General features: G+C 31.6%; 1 protein-coding gene across 1 annotated transcript in view; it reads left to right on the top strand.

Annotated features, from left to right (window-relative positions):
• Window positions 1-270: 270 nt before the first annotated feature.
• Window positions 271-25383, top strand: part of LOC148280867 (pyrokinin-1 receptor-like) — a 142456-nt gene continuing 117343 nt past the window's right edge. Inside the window, exon 1 of the mRNA XM_088227646.1 lies at window positions 271-1722. Coding sequence (XP_088083772.1) covers window positions 849-1722 — 874 coding nt within the window. The 5' untranslated portion in view covers window positions 271-848. The remainder of the gene's footprint in view (window positions 1723-25383) is intronic.

Raw genomic sequence — 25383 nt, forward strand, 5'->3', positions numbered from 1 at the left:
TATTAAACTTTTAAACAACTAAATTATGTGCATATTAGTCTTTCTCAAAGTTCTTATCAGGGTTCTAGATTGGTTTCTTTGCATTTAATGTTACATGATAAATAAAATCAAAAAAAATATATATTTTTAAATTAACAAAAATAAAAAACATTAAAATATAAATTAGACGCATGTTATCATTTTCTTTTAACTGCAAAAAATTAATATTTTTAATATTGTTTAAAATGTTAAATGAGTATTTTATTAATCGTTTCTTTTGTTTTTTTTTCAGAGCTAAACGACCTCTCTTCCATTGGTAACAACGCAGTATCTACGAGTGGATATAGAAATACAGTTAAAGAGACCAATAAAATAGAACATTCATCTTCACAGCACTATCGGATAAAAGTTCAGGGTATAATAAATAAACCGATATTACTACCGATGTGGTTCGAAGAATGAATTTAATTGACACGTGACCAGTACCGTAATTTATCCTGTCACTCCTATTGGCTCTAACGGTCGAAATGGAAACAAATGATGGAAATAAATCCAAACGGTGCATTATTTGGTTCGGCGCATTAATGAGTAATGCATTTAAACACGTTTGTTATAACTGCCACTTGGATACAATATAAATACAACAGTCCTTCATACAACAATCAGTCTAACTGATGGGTTTATGCATTTGAAATCGAATAACAATGGCGTCGGTGTGCTATTGTGATGGCGGGAAATTGTGTCATTTATATTGGGAGAATAAACAGCTGGGACAAAGCGGAGTTATAGAATTAGGATCGTCAATAAGAAACGGATGGAAAAACTAATATACCGTTTTATTTTTGACTTGCAGTTTTCAAAAAATCACAATGTTTGTTAATATGAGTGATTTCGCTTCTCTTTATTTCGGAGCTGTGCCTCCGATGAATTTTAGCCTGGATCTTGACTACGACACCATACAAAGACTGAATGCAACAGCGCATGCCCTTCTTCACGAAATGGTGAATAACTCTACTGAAACTCCTAACAGAGACTCTCTTTACTTACTTTTGCCAATTACAATTCTCTACGGAATTATATTTCTAGCGGGAATAATTGGAAACGTGAGCACGTGCATTGTGATTGTGCAAAACAGGTGTATGCATACTGCAACAAACTATTATTTGTTTAGTCTGGCTATTTCCGATCTCCTGTTATTGTTAAGCGGACTGCCTCCTGATGTATACAACATGTGGTATCCTGACGTGTATGTTTTTGGTGAAGCTTCGTGCGTGTTTTTGGGTCTGTCTTCTGAAACATCGGCTAACGCAACAGTTCTGACAATAACAGCCTTTACTGTAGAACGGTACATAGCAATATGCCATCCATTTTTGTCTCATACCATGTCAAAACTTTCACGAGTTGTAAAATTCATAATAGCTATTTGGATATTGGCTCTGTGTTTAGCTATTCCTCAAGCAATACAGTTTGGTGTGGTGTATACGATGGTAAGGGAGAAGATGGCTAGTTCTTGCACTGTTAAGTGGCAAATGGTGGAGCATGCGTTTGAGATTTCTGGTTTTGTTTTCTTCGTGGGACCAATGACTGTGATAACAGTATTGTACGTGCTGATCGGAGTGAAGTTGAGAACTTCGCGACTCCTTCAGCCAGCTAAAAACTCCTTCAACGGTAATCCTGAGCCAAACGGAAGTGCAAGAAGCTACAAAAATGGAGTTTCGCAAAGCAGAGCCATTAAAATGCTCGGTAAGTATTATTCTGAAAATCAAAAATTAACTATTTACTGTTGATTAAATTATGTTTAATATATTTATTAAAACAAATTGTTGTGATAATCATAATCAATGAGAAACAATGCTTACTACAGAAGAACAATAAAAAATATTTTGAGCTCGTCCAAATTTTTGTAGACAATGACTAGATTTAACTCCCCGGGGAGCTGTTAACATTAACATATAACAACAGAGACGAAGAACATTTAAGATAAGGTAATATAGAAGTCTAGGCATCTACAAGGGTTATGACCTGTCATTGACTGGTTTAAGTGGCCACTTCACACGCTGTGTAACATTCACCTTTCTACCCATATTTGAACATCTATAATTTTTTCGTCTGTTGATGTTTGTGAAGTTAAAGAGCTGAAACTTTTATTTATGTGGGTGAGATTTATATGATAATGATGAAGATGATGGCCACACAGGTCATAAGCCCTGTGGATGCCTAGACTTCTATTTTCTCTTCTGTAAAAAGTTTTTCATCTCAAATATTAATTTTATATGTTCCGGGAATTTAGCAGCTAATACATAGAAAATAAGTACTAATTAATAAACAATCCACTATTAATCTAATAATACATAACATATAAGAAAAGACTAAAATGTTTCGAGTATGTCCAAATGTTTGCAGACTGGCTGAATTTTGAAATTCGTTACATTAATGAGGGAAAACTTTTTTGAGAATGGTATATGGGAGTATGGGCGTTTACAGGGCTTAGAACCTCTCATTAGCTGGTTGCCATCTAGTCAAAAAAGCATGTCTAAAGTTCTAGTTCTTATTCACACAAATCTGATTCGTTCTTCTTTATTCCAAACAGTATGTGGTGGAAAAATACCTCAAATAATTTTATAATTTTTTACTAAGTTTTCTAATGAAAACCTAGGAATGAAAAACAAAACTAAATTAATAATTAGAAATACATTGTAAACAAGTTTTTTCTTTTATTTTTTATAAATATACAATAAATTGTAAAGGTAAATGTACAATGGTAAAGAAAGCCAAACAAAATAACAACATTGTTGAAAAGCATAAAGGAACTTAATGTAATTTGATTTAAGTTTGACGTTATAGATTTACTATAAATGGAGTTATCAAACCTAAGTGTTTGAATCCAACCTAATTAGAGGCCGGATGTGCCCCTCGAAGTTTCCGGAAGGACACATGTAACACTTCGACCCCTAGTTCTACACTTTAAATGTCCCAGAAAGGGATTACACCCTTGAATAGTTCAATACAGTAATAATTAGTCTTCAGAACTTGTAATCAATGTTAGTCTATGAGTTCGTTTTAATTGTGTTAACAACAGCAATATAGCTATCCGTGTTCTTAAAGCATAAAACAAACTAGCATGGAGTCATTAAATGGACATATTGTTTTGAGTTTGTCCAAATGTTTGTAGATGGGCTGGATTTCACTCTCTAGGGATCTCACTCTATCAAGATCTAAATTTATTGCAAAAGAGGGAAATCATTTTTGAGAAGAGAATGCGAAAGTCTAGACATTGACACATAGTATGATCTGTCATTTATCAACAATATTTTGAGTCTATCCTGATATATCAGAATGCCACACGCATCAATAAATATTTCAGCTTTTTAACTTCATAAAGATCAACGGGTGGAAAAATTAAATCTATTTTTCGGACGGCAGGCACCGTCGCGCAATTGGTTAGACGGCCAACTGTGAAACTGGCGTCGCGGGTTCGATTCCCGCCAGTTGCAAGGTAAAATCGAGCAAAGATTTTTCATCAATTGGCCTGGTTATTGTGGTGTATTATTCGTAACTTCTTTAATATTCCTACCTGCTAACAAGTCTCGAAAACAGAGGCTTAGCGGGTTATTCCTTTAAAAAACAAAACAAATTTAAGGAATGTAGATGTTCGAACATTAGCAGAATGGTGAATGTTACGCAGTGTGTACAGTCAGCACTGAAACCAGTCAATGACAGGTCATAAGACCTGTAAATGATTTTGTTTTTAATCCCTTTTCAGAAATGTTTTCCATCTTTCTTGTAATAAATTAAAATATATAATCTTCAAACGCCCACACGTGCTTAAAAATATTATTGATTTATTTTTAAAAAACTCATGTGTGTTATTTTCATGAGGCGGAGAATCTCTTCAAGAACTTAATAAGATAGTCTGAATAAAGTTCGGTATGTAAAATAGAACCAGAACCCTGGACAAGTGTTATTTACTAAATGGCTTCTTTTATTTTAAAATCCTGAACGAAAAAATCGGGTGGAGGTAGTCAGCCTCATTGTGTGCTGGTTAAGGTATTTGTGGGGTGCTGTCTCCGTGTGAAAATTGTCCCCTGTGATGTATTTTGGTCCCCATGATGGATCTGAAGCGCAAGTTATTTTCTTTCATCAATTAAATAATTAAGATTTAGTGTCGGTAATTGGATTACCAAAGCAGTGCCTATTGTATCACTAGGTGCAGATAGGAAAATGCCAATGATAATGAATCCTGGGTTAAAAAATAGCATTGCTATTTGATGTGATTTGATAATTTCAGCTCGACTTTCGTTAATCTCTACCACTAGGCTTGAAATGACAGTAAAATTCTATTCCGTTGAAGTTTAAAAAGCATATTTTTTCATAGCGTTAAACATGTCAAATTTCGTGTCAAAAAAGAAGTGTTTGAGAGGAATTTTAAAACATTCTTTTTTTTAAATCTGCAGCTGAATCAGATAAAATTCTACTGAATTTTTAAAACAGTCATGTTTTTCAAGAAACAATATGCAGATATTGGTTTTGTTGCTTTGAAAATAATGATTTTGATGTAGAAGATAAAGAACGCTCTGGCGTATCGAAAAAGTTTAAAGACGTAGAATTGGAAGCATTACTTGATAAAGACCCACAGAGCTAATAAAATGTAATTAATTTATTTTTTTAAATAATTTCGACATGTCTTTAAAATACTAACATTCCTCAAATGTTAACACAAAAAAAATTGACAGCACCTTCCGTTTTTCGATTAGTTCAATTGATGTACTTACCCGGTAAGTCGCAACCATACATTCATATGGAATACGGTCATCATTATTCCATGTCCACTTATAAAGTAATTTTTTTTTGTAAAAATGTATCTTTTTTGTCAGCAGGTCGAAAAGAAGGGATATAGAGGAAGGTAAAAAAAATACACCACAACACCTGGACTATTTCAGAAAAAATCTTTCTTGGATTTTATTCTTGCAACTGGCGGGAATCGAACTCATGACGCCAGTTTCACAGTTGGCCGTCTATCTAACCTACCGCGCCAAAAAACTATTGTTTAAATCGTATGCGTATTTTTTAAATTTCTTTAATGGTGCGATTTCTAAAAAACACCGTTTTAAAATGGCAAAAGAAATAGAAAGCATTGAAATATTAAAAGCTAATTTAAAAATATGTTTTTGAGAAAAAACTGTGATTTAATAAAAAAAAAATATTAGGTCTTGTTACGTTATGATTTATCTTATTAAAACATAAATACATTAATAAAATTGTGTGGTCATTTCAATTTTCGTGTGACTAGCCTTAAAGCCAAGCTTTCCTAGCTAGAAGTACTCTCTCTTTTGGACCCTCTCTAAAATAAGCGAAAGTCTAATCTTGTCTGTTTATAAAATATCATTATTAGCTGACTGTTTAAATTGCCGTACAAAAAATGCTAATATTCGTTAGTGAATAAAACACAGAATACAAAGTATATTTGCCTTTATGGTATCTACATAAATCAGAGCAAAATGTCAGGTAAGAAAAATTAATCCATTCGTTCCAGTTCTATCAGACGCATATAAAATTCTTGTTTGGAAAGGAAATATAAAATTCTGTATTATGCTCAAAAGATTTATATCTTTCAATATCGTTCAAAATGTAAACAAGTCAAACGAACAAGGCGATATAAACACAATAAATATGCATTTGCCGAAGACGTATCGTAGTTACATTCGTATTTTAAGAGTGACTTATTCTTTTGAACCAAAATAAAAGCGATTTTTAACGCATCCAGACCAGACGCAGATATTGAAGATCATCCAGAAGCACATTTATTTCAATGATTTTATTGTTAATCATTTTATTATTTAATTTTTTTCATAACCTTACCCTATAATGTTCAGAACGAATAAACAATATTTTGTTGAAATTTCGCTAAATTATTCAAAAAATAATTTACATTTGTCTTTGTTTTTCCTCCGTGCAAACAACAAAAACTACAATTTAAAATAAATGTCTTGGATGTGATATTGAGTAACCACTGTTAAAAAAAAATACAATAAATTAATTACTTAAATATACCCGATAAATAAGCTTTTGTTTCTTTGAAACCGATCGGTAGGAAAAAAAATAATAGAAAAAAAGTCAGGACAAAGTGGTTTTATATTTATTTAATGATTTAAATAAAATTAAAAATATAATTATCCATAAAACATCAGAGTTTAAATTTTCTATTTTATTTTACCAGTCTTGAATATACTTTCTTAGGCGAAAGCGCTAGTTGGTCAAAATTAGATAAAAGTGAAACAAAACCAAGAAGTTTTATTAATAATTTTATTTATAATTTGATCTCAATTATTGTCAATCAACTGTCAAGAAATGTCTAAAAAACATCAACACAATTATATTTATTTGATTAACATTACAATTATTAATCCCTCTAAAATACAATAATATTTGATGAGTTGATTAGTTCTCACGTGTGCTTCTAGATTGTCGGTCAATATTCCAGCAATAACCACAAAAATCCGGATTTCGTTCGTTAGATTTACATACATTCTCCCCCTGTACTCTCCGCTGTACAACCCCGGTAAAGGATTGAGAGACTTTAGATCAGTGTTATTTAACGTGTAGCAGTGAGAAAAACATGATGTTACTATAGCATCCACTTACAACAGTTACTTAAGTATTTTGTTTTCATCGCATCTTTCAGGGTGAATGAAATATTTTATATTAAAGGCTTGTCAGATATTGTCATTCTAACACATAACCATATTGCAATTATACAAACGGTAAAAAACGTTTCACATATTGACCATTGTAGAAAAGCTTAAACCTTTATAGCAGAGGGCTTAGTAACTCAGTGTGTGAAGTGATCTCTTAAATAAGATAATGACAAAAAAAAGCCCTTTACATTGACATTTCATCTTCTTTAAAATGTTCATCTTAGTTTTAATTCAAATTCGAATACTTCGTGTCTGTTAAGACATGTAACATTTTTACGAAATTCCTCCTTTTCTAATGAAATTCTTAAAATAATAGTTTTAAAGTAATTTCGGTAATATTGTTCATATTTTTAAAAAAAAGCATAATTTAAAAGTCTTTTCTCACTACAGTTATGAAATTTTTTTTAGATAAACGCAATTTATGTGACTTAAAATATTTCAGATTCGTGCCATTTTTTCTTTAATAATATAAGGTCTTTGTTTACTAATCCTAGGGGAACTTTTCGTTTCTCAATACAAACAAATCACGCTTAACGGAAACAAATTTTCGTTTTCTTCATTTTGGTGAAATCTTTAGTACCTTTCGTAAATAAAATTTGTGAATTTATTTTTCATATCGGTTTTATGCCGCATTATATAAAATTTATTTTTGTATTGTTTTCAAAATCAAATATCAATCGGACTTTGATGACAACGTAATCAATGAAAACAGGAAACAATGTGTTTTTGATAATTATTCTGTTAAGATGAGAGTTGCCTTTTTTTGCCATGTTTATAATATATTTCCAGAGAATGGTATGTTCCTTTTAACTGCTCTAATTATTGTTTGTGGATTGGCTCTGACCTTTGTTAAGGAATTACATATTTTTGTTTGATTCCAAAGTGTTATTACTGTAACTAGAGAAATCCATGAAATCCAGCTCATAAAAAACCATGACATCATATTTATTAATATGAACAAATTTCAACAGAGGTGGAGAACATTTTAGAGAAGGGAATGTAGAAGTCTAGGCCTTTGCAAAGCTTATGACCTGTTATTGGCTAGTTTAAGTGACCACTTCACACACTGTGTAATATTTAACATTCTACACATAAATATTTTAACATCAATTCTGCCATCAAAAATGAACTTAACTAAATAAATAGTAATACTCGTATTTACTATTTATTTTTAATTTTAAAAATACCAATTATACACATATTTTGATTTAAATGCTAGCGATGTTTGCTCTTTCATATCGACGTTTTTTATTGTTTCACATTTAAATATTATTTTGTATTCATTTTATTTGTAGAAAATTGTGTATGAGTCGCGCGAAAGGCCAGGCGGTAAGATCAAATTCGTTTGGTCTTACCGCTCGACCATACTAAAGTGGGTTGTTTGCAGGTCCGAGAAACTGGCGGTGAGAAATATATGGTAAAATTGCTCGCTTTTAGGCTTCGAACATCAATTTGCCGCGCCCGCCACTGGCCTCGTACTATGGCCATGTCTGGCGTTTTTCATACGTTTTTGTATGTTTGAAATTAACGCGCTCGCTGTCGCCACCGCCCTAGCCCCGCACTTTGAACGAGCCCTTAGTTCCATGGAATAAATTCGAAAAATTGTCATCGACGGTTTTCCAGGACGGCATGAGCCCGTAGGTTTAAAAAAGAGACAACTTGGGTTCAGGCTCTCCTGAGGCATGCGCAGCACTTGTCTAAGCCAGGTCCACCGCCGCATTCCCAAGACGCTCGTAATAGGAGGCTGCTGCGTCCGTTCTTAAACTTTTATGTTAGTTGTTAAAATCGAACCACCTTTCGCCTAATATTCTCCCCAAGCACTTACTCTCAAAACCCAGATGTTTGCTGTTCTGCGGTTTGGTAAGGTGCCAAAATTCGCACCCATATAGGAGTACTGGCATTGTTCAAGAGCTGAATAACTGGCATTTCATTTAAGAAGTATTTTACATTTTAGAAGTAATAAAGTCGGAACAGAATATATAGAAAAATACAAAATAGATTGAAAACAAAATATTTTGTTACACTAAAACTAAGAAGGTCATTATTTAACACATTTACGGAGAACCTTTTTCTTTGAATCTTACCTTAATTTTCATATGAACCTCGGTAACTGACATAATGATTATTCCAGAGTGTAACTGTAATAATATTTAACGATACCATTGCAATCCTGATTAAATCTGTGCCTTGGCTATTTATTATTATTGTTATGGGACCCTTCTCAATGGCGAAAGCTCATCTCGTTATAGCTAAACTTCATGCGTGCTATCGCACCGTAAATAATTACTCTTCTCTCCGGAGTTTTGTTTATATTGAATTCAGTTTACATAGTCATCCTAAAATACCCAATTGCTCATTAAATTTAGACTTTAGCCAATAAGAAATCGATTTGATTAAATTGAAATGGTGTTTATTTTTACTAACAGTATAACAAATATTGAAAACCGTTATTACCATTATTATTACAATAATATTAAACAAGCAGGCAACATACCAGTGAGAGAATTCGGCCCTTTGGGTCTTATGTAATCGCCCCCCCCCCGGGCTTCGCTTTATTGGCTCTTCGCGCCTCAGCTTTCGGCACTTTGCACCTCGGTTGATTAGAATCTCGGTAACCTTGACGAAACTTCGTCTCTTTGTTCCTTACTTACATCCCTCTTAATAATGCTACAAAAATCACAAAAAAAACTACAAAAATATTAAATGTCTACCTAAAAATATTGCTGAGTTGGAAATTAAATTTTAAAAGAAAAAAATATCACCTAATCATGAAAACGTAGTAATTAGTTGTGACTGACTGTTACATACATTTTTTACAAACGAACGTGACTCTAACTTAGCGTTGATACAACGATATTAAGGCTCAAATTCCTGTGCCCGAGTTTAAGAAACAGACGCGATCAATCAATTCGTAAGTATTTATATTATAAATGTTGTATCAACAGTTTTTGAGGATTTCATAAAAAAATTATTAGAGATATGAATAAGAAGCTCCTTAGTAGCGTTTATAAATTTTATTCATACATATTCAAATATCTTAATTAACTAAAAGTTATTTTGTTAATGCATACTTTAATATATTTTGGGGATGGTCACTTTTGTGATCGGTTGTATTCCGTGTCAGGGTCACCGGTTTGTGGGACTCATACTGGTTGCGCGAGTAGTTAAAAAGATTGAGTGGGTTGTGGCTGGATGGACCGTCAATTGATAATGGCCCACCTATCCTACACCCCATATGTGATTCCCAACTTTTGATCTTAAAATAGTTATTGTCATCGCTATGGCCGTAAGTTGTTATTCACAGCTTTCAATAATAGGAATCTCGTTTTTTTGCTCTTCAATTCGTCTTCTCGCATGCGAATGCCTCTTCAATTCGTTTGTCCGCATCCACACGCCTTTTCAAACGTCTGGCAGCATCCGCACACCTTACAATCTTCTGCTCGCATTCATCGACATATATTCATCCCTGTATTAATTTAGTGAAAGTGCTGTGTTATATGTTCGCCAAGAATCCAAAAAACTATCCGGAAGAAATAATTTGGAGATTTTCGTATCCGGATTCCTGTCCCTGATCCCTTTTCCTGACTTCCCAAAGGCATGTTGTAGTTCGTTTGGCCGCATATTGTTTTTACTCGCATCGACCATCTTCGTGAACCGTAGTTTTCTTTCCCACGAAATTAGCACAGATCAACATTTCTGTAGGATTTTGGTTGTTGAAGGTTGGTGGAGCTCCTACTTCAGTTAAAGTTTGACAGAAGACATTAAGTTGCCATTCAATGCGTGTTTATCACATGACAAAAAAAATACAATACTTAGTTGATGATGGGTTTAAAAGACTGCACTTGAACTACATGCTGGAATAAAGTGACTGCGTTATGTTGAGTCTTCAGACTAGCTGAGCTGGCTGATGCTGAACTGAACTGGGCGTCCACTGCGTTATAGGTCACGTTCTTTTGTTGTTCATTTCTCAATGGTAGGGACGATGTTAATGTTCTGCAGGACGATGATCTTGTCTTTCTGTGTAATAATGTTTGAGTTGCAAAAATCGATGTATTGGATTCTATAGAATACGGTAATTTGCTTCATCAGCCGTTGCACTATAATTTTAGGTAATATTATTAAACACTTGTGTTTCATCATGGACTATTAACCCCACATTTCTATCAAACAATTCCACGCAAATTATAAATCACCACAACACGCAGCTTGTGGAGTTACCAGAGTGTGGTGTCCACTATATCACGGCGGTCGCGGCATTACCATATCTTTGGTAAGTATGCCTTTAATCGTGCGATCTACCCACTCTCGCGCGGATGGGTTTAGTCTGCTCTACAGACTATATACCGCATAAAATATGGTAGATACAAGATTTTAATTGACCTATGTTGTGGCCTCTAGTGGACATAATTATTTTGTAAATTCGTCAATCCTCAGACTACGCCGGCTCGGAAACGAGTTTGGGACGAGGATAGTAAGTGAACAATAGTAATAAATAATATTGGAATAAGTATTGATGTAAATTTTGTGTTGTAAATGACTATGTTTGTCATAGAACTTAATAAAAAAGTATATATTTTTATTTAAAAAAAAAAAAACTTAATGTTTCGTTTTCCATTGTCAGTTCTAAGATTAATAATTTTATAGGCTATCAAATCAAAATAATCTGCATTTTTAAAAATTCTATAAAAATCACTATTTTTTTGTATTTGACTTACCTATATGTAAATAATATCTACTGTTAACTTTTTTTTTTTACCGAAAACTGTTGTAATTTTTAAAAGTGTTTTATTTAATAAGTAGTATTTATTATATGGAATATTTATGTTATTCGTAAAATATATTTGAATGTGAAATGATCTGTAAATAATAACCCATTTCGCAAAATATGAGTAATATATCTAGATAAAGTTTTTTTGCTCTCCTGAAAAGTTAAACTTCTTCAGTTACACTCTTATGTCCACCTGTCAAAGAAATATATCCCTTATAATTTGAAGGTTTTAAAGGGTCTTTAAATACTGTCTGCTTACGGAATAAAAATAAAACCGTAATCTTCAACTTCGTTCTATGTAAATAATAATTCCCATCCGTCGTAATAAAATTATCTCTTTATTGACATCCGACTTTCTCTTTTTAGTATAAGGTTTCCCGCGAAGCCTTCGGCAGATTGAACTACCTATCCTGAATCTCATACATTATTCATATATATGACTTTTTATTCAAAACGCGGGATGCCGAAGCACGGAGTGACGTCACACGCAGCTTTACGCTAAGTGACATGTCTTGCCTGGCCATAATAACAATATCGTTATTGTAGAGACAGGAAATTCCCAAGGGGAAAAATGCAGCCAGAATGGAAAATTCCCGGGAAAAGTGCAATATAAAATAACCTTTATTAAGCTATTTCTTTGCTGCTGATTTGACTTCATTGTCTTCATCATTATAATCATTCCCTTTCTGCACCTTATGTTGCATAGGGCACTGCACTTTTTTACCAACCACATTATGTCGTGATAATTTATTTTAAAAATAATAATAATGAACTGTTATCTGATTCCCTGTATAAACATTTATAAAAATTGAATTTTAATAAAATTGAGAGTGTTCCGAAAAAATCCTGAAACAAGTATAATACAAGATTCATTTGCATATCGCTTCTTTAAAATTTCATAACCTTGATTCATTAACTCACAAAAGATATTTTCGATCAGATCCTGCTTTACAAAATTGTAAGTAATAAATTTGATTCCCCAAAACCAATTCATCAACTTGCTTACCTTATTTTCTCCAGACCAACTAGACTGTCTTATATTTTCAATTTTCAATTTTGAACATTATTAACATTAAAAATCCACGAAAAATTTCCAAAAGGTGCGTTTTAAAACTGGGTTTTATCCGATCAACCACTGTCACGGAAATATCTGAACTCGGCCAGTTTTAAGAGTTTATGCGTCATAAAGTATGTTCTTACATTTGTTTCACTACTATTTTGTCTACTTGCTTCAACCAAATAAATGGCGCAAGTAATAATTATAATAAATTACATTCAACAATAATTACGTTATTTTCAAAGCTAAATAAATAAACCTTGGCTTAAACCTGGCATAAGGGATGAAATTAAATTGTCTCAATTGATTTATTAAAGCCTTACAAGAACAACCACCATATTTTCTTCTAATAATTTAGGATAGCGGGGAAAGCATTGTTACTAATAAATCAGGACATTTGTCGAATTCAGGGTATTTTTATTCTCATATGATCAAAAACATTAAAAGGGGTGTAATATTTCTTTAGTTAATAGAATTATGAAATGATAATACTATCGGAAAGAGAGAAGATAATACGACTTAAATAAATAATTTGGAAAATGAAACGAAATATTACTGAAATTAGGGAATAAGGCATTAAAAAATTTATGTTGAAAATGAAATTGAAACAAAGCTTAAAGAAAACAACTAAATTAAGCATATTAATTTATTATTTTGAATGTTGAAATAGGGCACACATAAATAGATTCTTACGTGTGCTCTAATAATTAGAATGTGAATATATTTAATTAATAAGTTGTTTCACACATATTTCTTAACCTTCTGTTGGAATTCTGATAAAAAAAAACCATAAGATAATTGAAAAATGACAATGTTTAAATATTTTCTTTTATAAATTATATTGATACTCGTATAAATAATAATTCATTGAATGTTTTTCTCCAAGCTTGATGATTTTCAAAATGTTTGAGTATGCTGTTTCCCATATTGATGAGCCATATAATTTATTTTTTTAATAAACAATTTCATAATCAAATATGTTATCTATTTATTAAACAAATATTGAAAACATGATTTAAATATACATGTCTTATGATTAATAATTGATTATTATTATCCCCTGGTATAAGAGACCAATTTGTACACAATGAATAATTTACTTTTTTGCCTATACTTAAGGATTAATAATTATTTCATTTATTCACTGTGGATTGAAAAACTCATAATATCTTTAATATTTTTTTTGAAGAAAAATCTTTTATAACATAACCTTTGAAGAGGTGGAAATATTTTTGAACAACTGTTGGAATAAGAAATAGACCTTAAGGGAAACAAAATAATAGCGTAAAAGGGTGGATAACATAAACATTGTACAATGTGTCAGATATTGCATTTAAATCAATAAGGCAATGGTCTTTCAGTAGGGTGTGTAATATAAATCAACCCTTTGAAAACGAAAATCGATAAGGGTGTTGTATGTTCATATTGTCCCATGGCATACTATTAGGTTACTGGCATAACAGTGTCGAAAATCTGAAATTGACTATTTTTCTTATATTTCATATTGTCGAACATATAAATCCTACCTCATACCTTTTTTTGTTTATATGTCCCCTTTTAAAAATTAAATGTTGTTTTTAAAATAATATTTACTAATAAGTTTGAACTTATTTGAATTTTTTAAACTTTTTGTACCTACTTATATATCGGGCTCACTGCCGAATCGCAATTTGCTCAAATATTTTTACGAACCAATAAAATAATAAGTGTTCTCAATAATGTTTCGAGTATGTCCAAACATTTGCGGACAGGCTAGATTTGATCTTTTAGGATTTATTAAGATGTACATTTTTTTCAACAGAGAGAGAAAACCTTTTTGAGAATGAAATATGAAAGTCTATGTGGAATATAAAAAAGTATAAAATGCTTTCTCACGATTTGTCCTATTTTTTTTCCATTTTTGGGGCCATTTTTAAGGAGTTAATAACTCATTCTGAGAAAATGGGAATTGAGTTGAGGTAGACTGGGATTTGAACTTCAGACCACTGATCCGCGAGGCCGAGATACTAGTCACGGGAACACAACCTTCGTTTTCGAGAGTTTTCGAAAATACCTACCTACGGTTATGATATACTTAAAAATATGTAAGAAATTATAGCATCTTCATACATCTTCACGCGATTGTACATATTATTCTCAATCGACTAAAATCTTAAATATTTTTTTTTTATATTATGAATTGGCATTACATAAGTTTTCCAATCAATTAAACATATTTGAGAAAATTAGTACAATGGCTTATGTACTATTAATTGTGATTTTTTATTTATTTAAACACGACCTACAAATAAAACAATTTTTGTGAAACACTTCAATTAAGTATATTTATGTTGATATTATACAATAAACCCAAAAATATGCCTGTTTATTTGTTTGTGATTTTTTTACACCACACCGGAGCCACCGTTTTTTTTTAAAACGTATTACGTCAAGGTTACCTGCATGGGTGGGTGCATGAGTAAAAAAAGTCAACACATACGGCAAGTAATTTTAACGACTTTCAGAATCTTAGATTCCTGGTTTTATATTATTATTGAATGTTAACGGCGACAAAATACGAAGCAATCAAACGTCTCGAATCAGCAGATAAAGCTTCACACAAAACTATCCTTAAAGAAATCATAAACGAGAAACCTTTTGCATTCAACTTGTGCAACAGATGGATCCGGTAGTCTGAGGATAAAATTAATAATAAGTATTAAAAGAAAAACTTAGAAAGAAGAACTTTTAGTTTAATTAGAAGAAAAGTATGTAAAATTTGGCAGAACACATCACTATTTGTCTAAAGTTAATAAATCTCTTATCGCTACATTTTTTCTAGCCGAGAACTTACAAAAATTAGGAAGAATAAAAACTTAGTATTTTTCTATTGCTTATTTAAAAAAAAAAAAAAAATATTTTTTTACACGCATGTTCAAGTTTACAACATATTCACATATTTTCCATGAAATTTGAGCACCGTTAACAAGTTAACCACCATAAAAATGCTGTATTCTACTTAAAAACCACCCTCACATGTTTGTATACACTGTGGTTATTGTTCTAGAATGATAAATTGTGAACGATAAAATCAGGTATGGCAAAACGTACGAGATTTAATTTATAAATTTGAGCTGAATACAGAATTATGTACATTTTATATCTCTTAATGAAGCAATTGCGCGCTGTGTATTCAAAAGTCGTTAATTTATTCAAATACTTTTAAAACAGAACAAAGACCCACAATTTATTATGTAATTTACATATATATCCTTGCATTTATTTATCATTGTTTGGTTTTTGTTTAAATTATTTTGATTTAAAAAAAATTACACCTCATATTTAACACTTAAGCATTTAAAGTCAATATTCGGTGTTACTAGTTGTGTCCGTTTTTTTCCAAATTTCAAAATGATCACCAAAACTAAAATAAATCGGTCAAAATTATACGTCATTAGGAAGACAATTTTCCGCTCTACTGAATGTTGTGTTTGTTTAAACGTTGAATATATTATTTTTATTGATAACAAGCATTCAATATGGAATTTCAAGCGGACGAAAGTGTGCATTTTCGACACCCCTTATGTTCGCATTCAATCGAGGTAATAAATTTTGACGTATTAAGGGCCTGGCCAAATCACCGTTTTTGCGTGAATTAAAAATTTACAAATTTAAAAGCCTTTTTTGTGCTACTATTAATTAGCAAAAAAGTATTTTTTTTACTGGACGTTATTTCATGGACCTTGATTACTTTAAAAATGTTTTTAAAAAAACTGATATTTCCTTATAGCATTCAATGAAGGCTCTGTACAAAATAAACGGTGGCGCATCTTCAAAAAGTCAAACTTTTCTATGATATCTTACCGTTTTAGCTTTCATTTTCAGTTGCAGTGGTTCATAACTGCTGCTGGATTTGACTCTAGTAAGATCAGGGGTAGTAATACAAAACCACAAAGTTGAAATGTTTCAAAGTTGCTAAAGTCTTCTATAGAGATTTTATTAATCTCTGTGTCCGGGCGGATTAAGAGTACAGTTCTGTGTGAGAAATAGATTTAAATTTCTGGACGAGCGTTTTCGACTCCATGGCTACTCTCAGGTTCCTATAAATCCTGATAAATTCTGAAAGCAAATGGGCGTAAGTCCGCCTTGTTGTGAAGTGATGCGCGCGTTTGCGTACAATTTTTGAGTTCTCGGATATAGTTTCTAGCATGGTGGACATTAAAAGCTGACTTTAAAAGTTTTTTAAATTGCAATATTTCATTCTTCCGGTGGACTGGCATCTGAAGCTTAAAACTGATTATTTTGATCATCATTAGCATTCTCTTTCCGCACCTAATGGTGCATAGAGCACTGGATTGGTACACTAATCGCAACATATCAAGATTAATTTTGCTACATAAAGGTGAAGTAATCAGTTTTACGCTTCAGGTACCAGTCCAGGGACTATAAAAATATTATAGTGTGAAAACACCCTTTTCAATAAATATTTCAAATCAAACATGTCGAGAATCAGGAACCAGAGACCCCTTGCATGGTAGGCAAACGCGCTGACCATTACACCACGAGGTCGACAAGGCCAACGATAACCTTACTTTCATGTAATATATTATCTATTGATATTTTACATTTATTAATGGTGCATTTCATGTACTAGTTTAGTGCCCTACGCAATATAATGTGCAGATAGAAACATGACAATAATGACTAAAATTTACAATTTAATAAACTTTTTTTTTATTAATATATTCTGCACAATGAACTTAGGAAACAATGAAAATAATGATAAAATATTCTCCATACCTTTTGTTGTTTGTTTATCTTATTGACTCTCTAGGGAGTAAAATCCAGCTATCTATCTACAAACATTTGGATAAACTCAAAATGTTGTAATCAAACCAACGCCAACGGTCCAAGAAGAAGTTTAAAAATTGAAAAAAAAAAATCAACAATGTGAAATGATTCGATCAGATGAATTTCTTCACAACAATACAGGTTTCACTCTTTCACTTCTCTTAAATCAACAGATGGAAGAATTGAAGAAATATGGATGTTGAAACATAGGCAAAATGACGAATGTTACATAGTGTGTAAAATAGCCATTTTAACCAGCCAACGACTGGTTATTAGCCCTGTAAATGTCTAGACCCCCATATTCTCTTATCCAAAATTAACTTAGCTATGCAGAAAGCAATTTTTTCAACAATTTAAAAAAAAAAGATATTGCTGATGATGTAATAACTTATATTTAAATGTAAGTAATGAATTTTAAAGTACTTAATACACTTTCACTTATTAATTTGACCAATTAGCGCTTTCACACTCTCATGGGCATTTTCAAACTCGTGAATATTATACAGTGTAAGGATAATTTAAATAAAACTAAACATTATCTTAAGTGTAGGTACTTTTAAACATTAGTTGAAAAAGATACAATACGCAATATATGAATCAACTATGAATCACATTTAAATTAATTAAAACATAATTTTGACAAATCAAACAACATAACGATGTTACATGTAGGATATAAAGGTCAAAAGTTAGATAGATTAGAAATTTTAGAAATAAATAGGATGAAAAATAATAGCAATAGAATTTAAATTAATCAGCAGATAGAATTCAAAAACTCACCCTTATTAGCTCCTTTAGTTGGACCCTGTACATTGTAATAAAACAATTAATGTTTTTTTATGTAATATAATCTTCTCTTAAAGCACACTGCTAACACATGTTTCAATAATTTGTCTCTCTCTGTTCCATTGAAATATTGCGTATTTGATATTTTTCAACTTATTTTTAAATGTACCTACATTTATGATGATATTTAGTTCTACATAAATTATCCTTACAATGTATAATATTCATCAGTCTGAAGATGTCCATTAGAAGGTGAAAGCGCTAATTGGTCAAATAAATAAGTGGAAGTGTGCCAAGTATTTTTTAATGAATAACTTATCTCTAAATATAAATTAATACATCATTACAATGGAATTCCATCAAGAATTGTCAAAAAATAATTTAAATAAAATAAATTTTGCTGTTATCAGGTGCAGAAAGGTTGGTTCTATGTTTTGCTAAAAGCAGCTAGACCGTTTTCATACAAAAAACTGTAAAAATCACCTTCTGAAAATAGTGTCGATTACAAAAACGGCATTTCTCAATTTGCAGAAAACACCCACATCACTAGAAAAATTGCACAGTACTTTAAAAATCATTTAAACTGGCCAAAAACATAATTTTATTCTTGTTTGAAATATAAAAAAACTAATTTTTTTATTGTATATCGTTTGTTCAAGTCAAAAACATTCCAACTGTTGTGTAAATTTGATTATTGACTCTTTTCATAAAGGTTCTATAATCTCAATTTCACTTTCCTGTTGCTGGCTGCTTTCTGCATAACTACGTTCAAATGTTCTTCATCCCTGTTGTAATTCGTTCATCTCAATGATAATAACGTTTAGATGAATAAAAAAACAAATGCGAATTTTTTGAAATATATCATACTGAATTATTTCCAGTTGGGTACAGGACTAAACGTTTTAGAGCATAATAGTTCAGTACATAAAACCTTAAACATTACAAAATAATACTCAGTTGACATTTTATTTGCACATCTTCGGGCAATAGTTCATTATTTTAAAGTAACTATTAAAACCCTCGCAAGAATGAACTTCCTACGACGTTCAGTATAAAACGGTTGGATTTCTTTCCAGAGGCAAACAAAACCACTCTTTAAACGAGCTATTTGTTTCTAATGGGGCGGACTAGTATTCGTTGTGCTCCACTTATAATATGAAACTTCAACTCCTGAAATGTCAGTTTTATAGAGATTTATTATTTGTTTAAGTTTCGTATGTCCAACTTCCGTAAATTGTGAGGAGATTCGTACTCAAAATTAAATGGATACTTGAAAACGTATTGTGATTTGAAACTTAGATAAAAATAAAACAGAATCGAATACAAAACATGAAAACATAGACAATACGTAAATTGATCACAACTTAACTTTTAAAAACTTAACCTTAGAAAAACAGTGGTTATTATTACAGTTAATATTGAGAAATTGGAGATGCTTAAAAGAAAATACTAAAGCAGAAAAAAATACTTTTTAAAACTAAAGCAAGCTACGAAAGAAATACTATGGATACATTTACCAAAACGTCATAAAAAGTTACCCTAATTATAGATTCTTATTTTCAATAATTTTTAAAATCGCAAAATTTAACGTTATAACTAAAGAACATTAAACAAAAAAAAATTACAACAAATTAGTTGACAACGTATTTTCCTTAATTATTTTTCAACAAATTATTGAATAGTTTATAGCATCCTCACCGTACATTTCACATGTATCGTGAGCAGCTTTGACAGCTTTACTGCCTTGATTGAATATGAAAAGAAGGGATGCAAAAATGTTCACTTTCATCTAATTGACATTCTATTTTGAAGGGTTGTAATGAAACATATAATATATATATATATAATAAATAAAACAACTTTGTTTTTAACCACTAATTTAAATTTTTTACCGACCGGGAAAAATAAAAATTAGTGGTTAAAAACACAGTTGTTTTATTTATTTTATTATAATGAATAACCTTAAAGTTAGTGCTTCAAATATAAACTTTACATATAATGTATGTTTAACGTAAAAAAAAAATTCCGTAGAAAATAATATTTTATTTCAAATGACGTATAACTTTTACCATTTTGCTTTAAATTATTTGGTGCTCATTTTCAAATTTTGAAAAAAATGGACATAATTTATACCAACATTACTAGAGGTACTATAATTATAATGTTTGCACAAATCGTGCTTACGGAATCAATCCTACAATTAATTGCATACTATGCAGGTACTTCTATTGCTTCGTGGAATGTTTGGCTTCCGCATTCAGATGTTTGAGCAATAGGATAGGTGATATTCTACCGGTAATATGCCCTAATAATGTTCCTTTGAACAAAGGTATCCGACGGTGCACTAAATCGTTACTCAGGGGTAGGCAAACAAAATTCCGCGGGCCAACTCCGGCCCGCGGAATTTTTATGCCAGCTCTCGTGTTAGCTCTTGGGCACTACGCGATGGTTTGAAAGAAAACGCGCATGGCAGTAGTAGGTAAGATCCAGATTTAAAAGCCGTTTAAGGGGACCAGAAAGGTTTCAACGGCCGAAAACTGGGTGAGATTCGAATGACGGTTGTGGATGAACAAATAATCATACACAAATTTTATTTTATTCGCAAGTTTTTTTATCCATTTTTGATGAACCTAACAAGCTTTAAAATTCCCAAATATATTTATAATTGAAAGCTATATTTATATCTAAAGGCAACTGCGCAACTCGCAAACTGCTTTCTTCTTGCCGGGATTCCGGGTGAACGAGTTGGAGTTTTTTTGAGATCTTTTTCCATAGAATGAACTTAATTTTTTTCAATTGTCAAAACTAGAACAATGGCGGCCAAGAAATCAAAATCTTCGAAAAATTCAAGTTATTTGTGGTTGAAACGGTATAAAAAATGATTTTTATATGTGGACATTAGTTAAGTTTATGTAATACATCTTTATTTTAATTAAAAATAGATTAATAGGTATTGAATTTTTGAGTCACCGTGGCAAAACAAGCGGTAAATGATGTTTTGAGAAAAACGCAATTAAAGTTGATCGTGGGCATTCTGCCACCCGTGCACGGCCTTACATTTTTCAAATATGGATTTTTTCAAAATTTCAAACCTTTTTAATCCCTTAAAAGTGTTTTTGGTTTGATCAAAAAGTATTATTAAACCATTTAATTGTGTTTTTAACTAATAAAAAGACGTATGATAATTTTGCGTAATTTTTTTCCTGATTTTGTTTAAATATAATTATATTTATCTTGAGCACACTGAAATACTCAGAATAATATTTATCCTCGTGCATCCAACCTCAAAATGGTATTGCAAAATGTATTTAAACATTATCACCATCCGGTAAAATAATGCTTTTTTAACTAGAACTGTCAATAATCACAAATATAATTATTAAAAAACAGACAATAAAAATAACCTGGCATAGCACGGTACGGGTTCAAACTGTGGAACTAGTTTATAAAATTAATAGCGCTCCATACGCTCTCCAACACGTTTGCCAGTACGCTGGCAAATACGTATTTACAAACGTTTAAAGGTAGAGGGAGGTATTTATGGCTGGCAGAGCCGGCGCACGCGCTGGCACGTGCGCTCGCGCGCGACTGTAAAATTGACGGTTTTTCAACACATATCAAAGGTCGCTAGCTGAATTTGGAGAATGCGACCACACTTTCGTCCAGCGTTCAGTACGTTACAAACTGCTGGAGAGAGCGCACGCATTTTATATATTTTTTGCATATTTTTATTTACCTGGCAACAAAATGGCGGCCCGAATATGAACAACGAATAAATGTTTCAATTCATCGAGTCTATTTTTTGGTCAGCTAGAAGATGCTGCTTTTAACAATTAGTCCACCAAAGTGTATAACAATTATCTTTTTAAGGCATTTTAAGAAAAAAATCACAATTACATAGCAAAAATGATCTTAATACAATGTGTATATTAAAAATGTGTTTATACATAATCCCATTTAAAAGAGTATAATGTGCTTTGTATATTTTCCAATACTTGTTTTTTGTTGTATCTATCAATGTTGGTAAACCCGTACCAAAATAGACGCAAGTTGTATCTGTATGGTGTGGTATCGGTAGAGTATCTAAGTTTTTTTTTTTACTTGAAGTTTAAGTAAATAAATCCAAAAAAAAATGTAGCGGCTGCAACAGTTTTTATATCCATCTCGGAAACTGAGCCACGTATTTTTTTGTAAGTTTCGGAGATTATATACGTCCGCGCATTGGCCCGCACCTAGAAACACTGAACGACTCGTGTTGATAGTGTAGCAATTTTGTTGCCAATACGCGTGCCGGCATACTTTTGAACGCGTGTAGACCGCCTTTAGACTTTGCCTTGCCTCTGAATTTCATATGTTTTAAACAACTACAATTAATTGTATGAATAATGAACGTATTTTCGGCATGTAAAAACATAATATATATTAATAAAATTCATCTGGTGTTAATATGTAAGGTTTATAAAAAAAAAATTAAAAAAATTTCGCCTTTGTCTATGGTCAAAACCAATCTATGATAAAGATTGTAGGTCATAAAAAAATTTTCAACAATACAGACGTCGCCAATTCTTTTCATAGTATTATTCTGTATAGAGGGCCAACACATTTATGTAAATGTAGTATTCAAACGACGTAGAATACAGAATCAAAAAATGAATAGTGTGAATCAACTAATTTTATAAACGTGAAGTTGACTATCAGTATCAAGCTTTGTCTTTTGTGCTCTTAATTTCTACTCACCAAATTAAATGTAATTTTCTATTTTACTTTCCTTCATTCGTCTTCAATCACTCCTCAAAAATTTCCTTCTTTTTCTTTCTCACTATCTCCTTGTTTTGTCCATATTTTTTTTATTTTGTTATTTATTTGAATAACTTTGTTTTAATAACTTATCTATTTTTTTATTTAGTTTAAACCATAGTCAATTTATTTTTGTAAAATAAAGTAAATACATGTCATTGAATGCAAGGCTTTAGATTTTTAAAGTTTCTATTTATAATTATTTAAGCTTTATAACTGTTTGTATTCTTAATAAATAAATAGGCAAAAAGGTTCAACAGTACGTAAAGTGATCATTTCACCCAGCCAATGACAGATCATTAGCTCTGTAAACGTTTTGATTTCTAAATTATCAATTCAGAGTATCTAAGATTCTTATTTTATTTCATTAGAAAGCCAAAAGACATTTATAAATAAATATGAAACAAATATTTTATAAATTCATATCAAAAAGTCTATTAGCAAACATCATGTGTTTGCACATATGCGACACTGCGACAGTGACTAGTGACTACCAAAAATCTACGAAAGCTACCCTTCGAATATTTTTATCTGTTATGTTTTCCATTTTATTAAAACGGTGCGCTATTTGTTTAGTTTTTTATTGTTTACTTTTTAGCATGAACATTTAACAAACTTACTATTATGTTCAATGTTTATTTGTGTAAATTTATTGATAACTTTAGGTTGCTAGAATTTTACTCGTCCATGCATTTTGTAGTTGCAAGACGATTAGTAATTTGGCTTCAATAGGTAAATGTTATCAACTATCAAATATCTTAATTAAGTAAATGGAGTCTAGAATTTCAACCGTCCATGCGCTCAGTTTCTGCAAGATTTGTTGTAATCTAACTTCTATTTTTTTTTATTTCTTTTTTAAAATATCACTAAAACTCTAAACATTGTCAAATAAAAAAAGTTAGTAAAAAAATGTAAATAAGGGCTAGATTTCTTATTGTTCATGCGCTTTGCAGCTTTAAAACGTTTATCATAATTGAACAAGGAACTAGAATCCCAACTGTCCGTGCGCTCTGTAGCTGCCAGACGTGCTGGGATATTTATTTATTGTACAGCGCCCTTGAGGGGATTTTTACAAAAACCGCGTCATATAAACTATCCAAACATATATATATATTTATATATAGAGGCTTTCAAATAATATTGCTTTTGTAAATGTTGTCACAAAAAAATGATACAAACGAACAATAAACATACAAACCATCACGCCGTTTCCCCGCAAGGGTAGGCAGAGGATGGAACGCCACATAACTCTTACTTTGCATACAGATCTCGCTTCTTCTACATTCATACATCTTCTCATGCACGCTCGCCGATTATTCCGACTTTTGACATGTCCATCTTCAAATTTTTGTTGGATTTGGTCATGCCATGTCTTTCTTGATCTTCCTCTATTTCGGCATCCATCAATAGTTGCACTGTAAATACATTAGGTGTTCTTTCGCTGTTCATTCGCTCTACATGTCCAAACTAACGCAGAGCTCCTTTCTTTATTTTGTCGATAGTGCTTATCTCAACCTTACATAATGTACGAATCTCAACATTTGTGCATCTATCGTATCTATCTAAACATAGTTTTACCACACATTTTCCTGAGAGATCGCATTTCAACAGCATTCAGCTTGTATTTTCCAAGTCCATACATTGCTCTCATACATCAGAGTCGGGACGAGGACTCAATTGTGAACTACTGATTTTGCCTTCACAACTTATAATATTACTAAAAATGACAATGTAAATGTTATACATAAATAAATAAATATTCATTGTGTTTTCTTTAAAGTCCATCAAATCTTTTTTTTTTACGATCTGTCTCTTTTTTGAAAAAGTTTGCCTACCCCTGATAAAGCCAATTGTTCATATCTCACATCCCTCGCGCTTCTGTGCATTAATTTACCGATTTCCATGTTGCTTGAGACACAGGGTAGCTTTGATAATAACATTATGGTTACTACACTGATAAATCATATATTTGCTGAATTATGTTATCTGCATAAACATAACAATAATATTATTGATTTGAAATACCGCACCTCAGGGAAAATAATGACACAACACACAAATGAATATTGTCAAAAACCCTAAAAGTTGTTAAGTACTGGTATAACAAGAACAAATTTACAATTAAGTTCCATTTATTTCCGCCACGGAGCAGTAGTGTCATTGTAGTATCAGTTCTAGGAAGTTCTAGGATTATCAATCACAAGTTAGTTTTAGAAAAACAGAGGGCCATAGGTACTGAAACCGTTACAACTCTGTTGTTAAACCAAAAACCAAACAAAAATTTGGAACGTTTTGTAAGTTGTAAATAATACAAATTAATTTGTCATAATGACTTTACTGTATTCAGATCTATAGGAAAGTAAGAATGACGAAAAATACAAAACGGTATCACTATAAGTTACGTAGATTTTTTTTACTTGAAGACTACTTTCTGGCAAATATCATGAAAAACAAAATCAAAGGGAGATTAG

This window comes from Micrasema longulum, unplaced genomic scaffold (genome assembly GCF_059751315.1).
Source record: "Micrasema longulum isolate JH-2025_06_02 unplaced genomic scaffold, ASM5975131v1 h1tg000521l, whole genome shotgun sequence".
Taxonomy (NCBI): Eukaryota; Metazoa; Arthropoda; class Insecta; order Trichoptera; family Brachycentridae; genus Micrasema; species Micrasema longulum.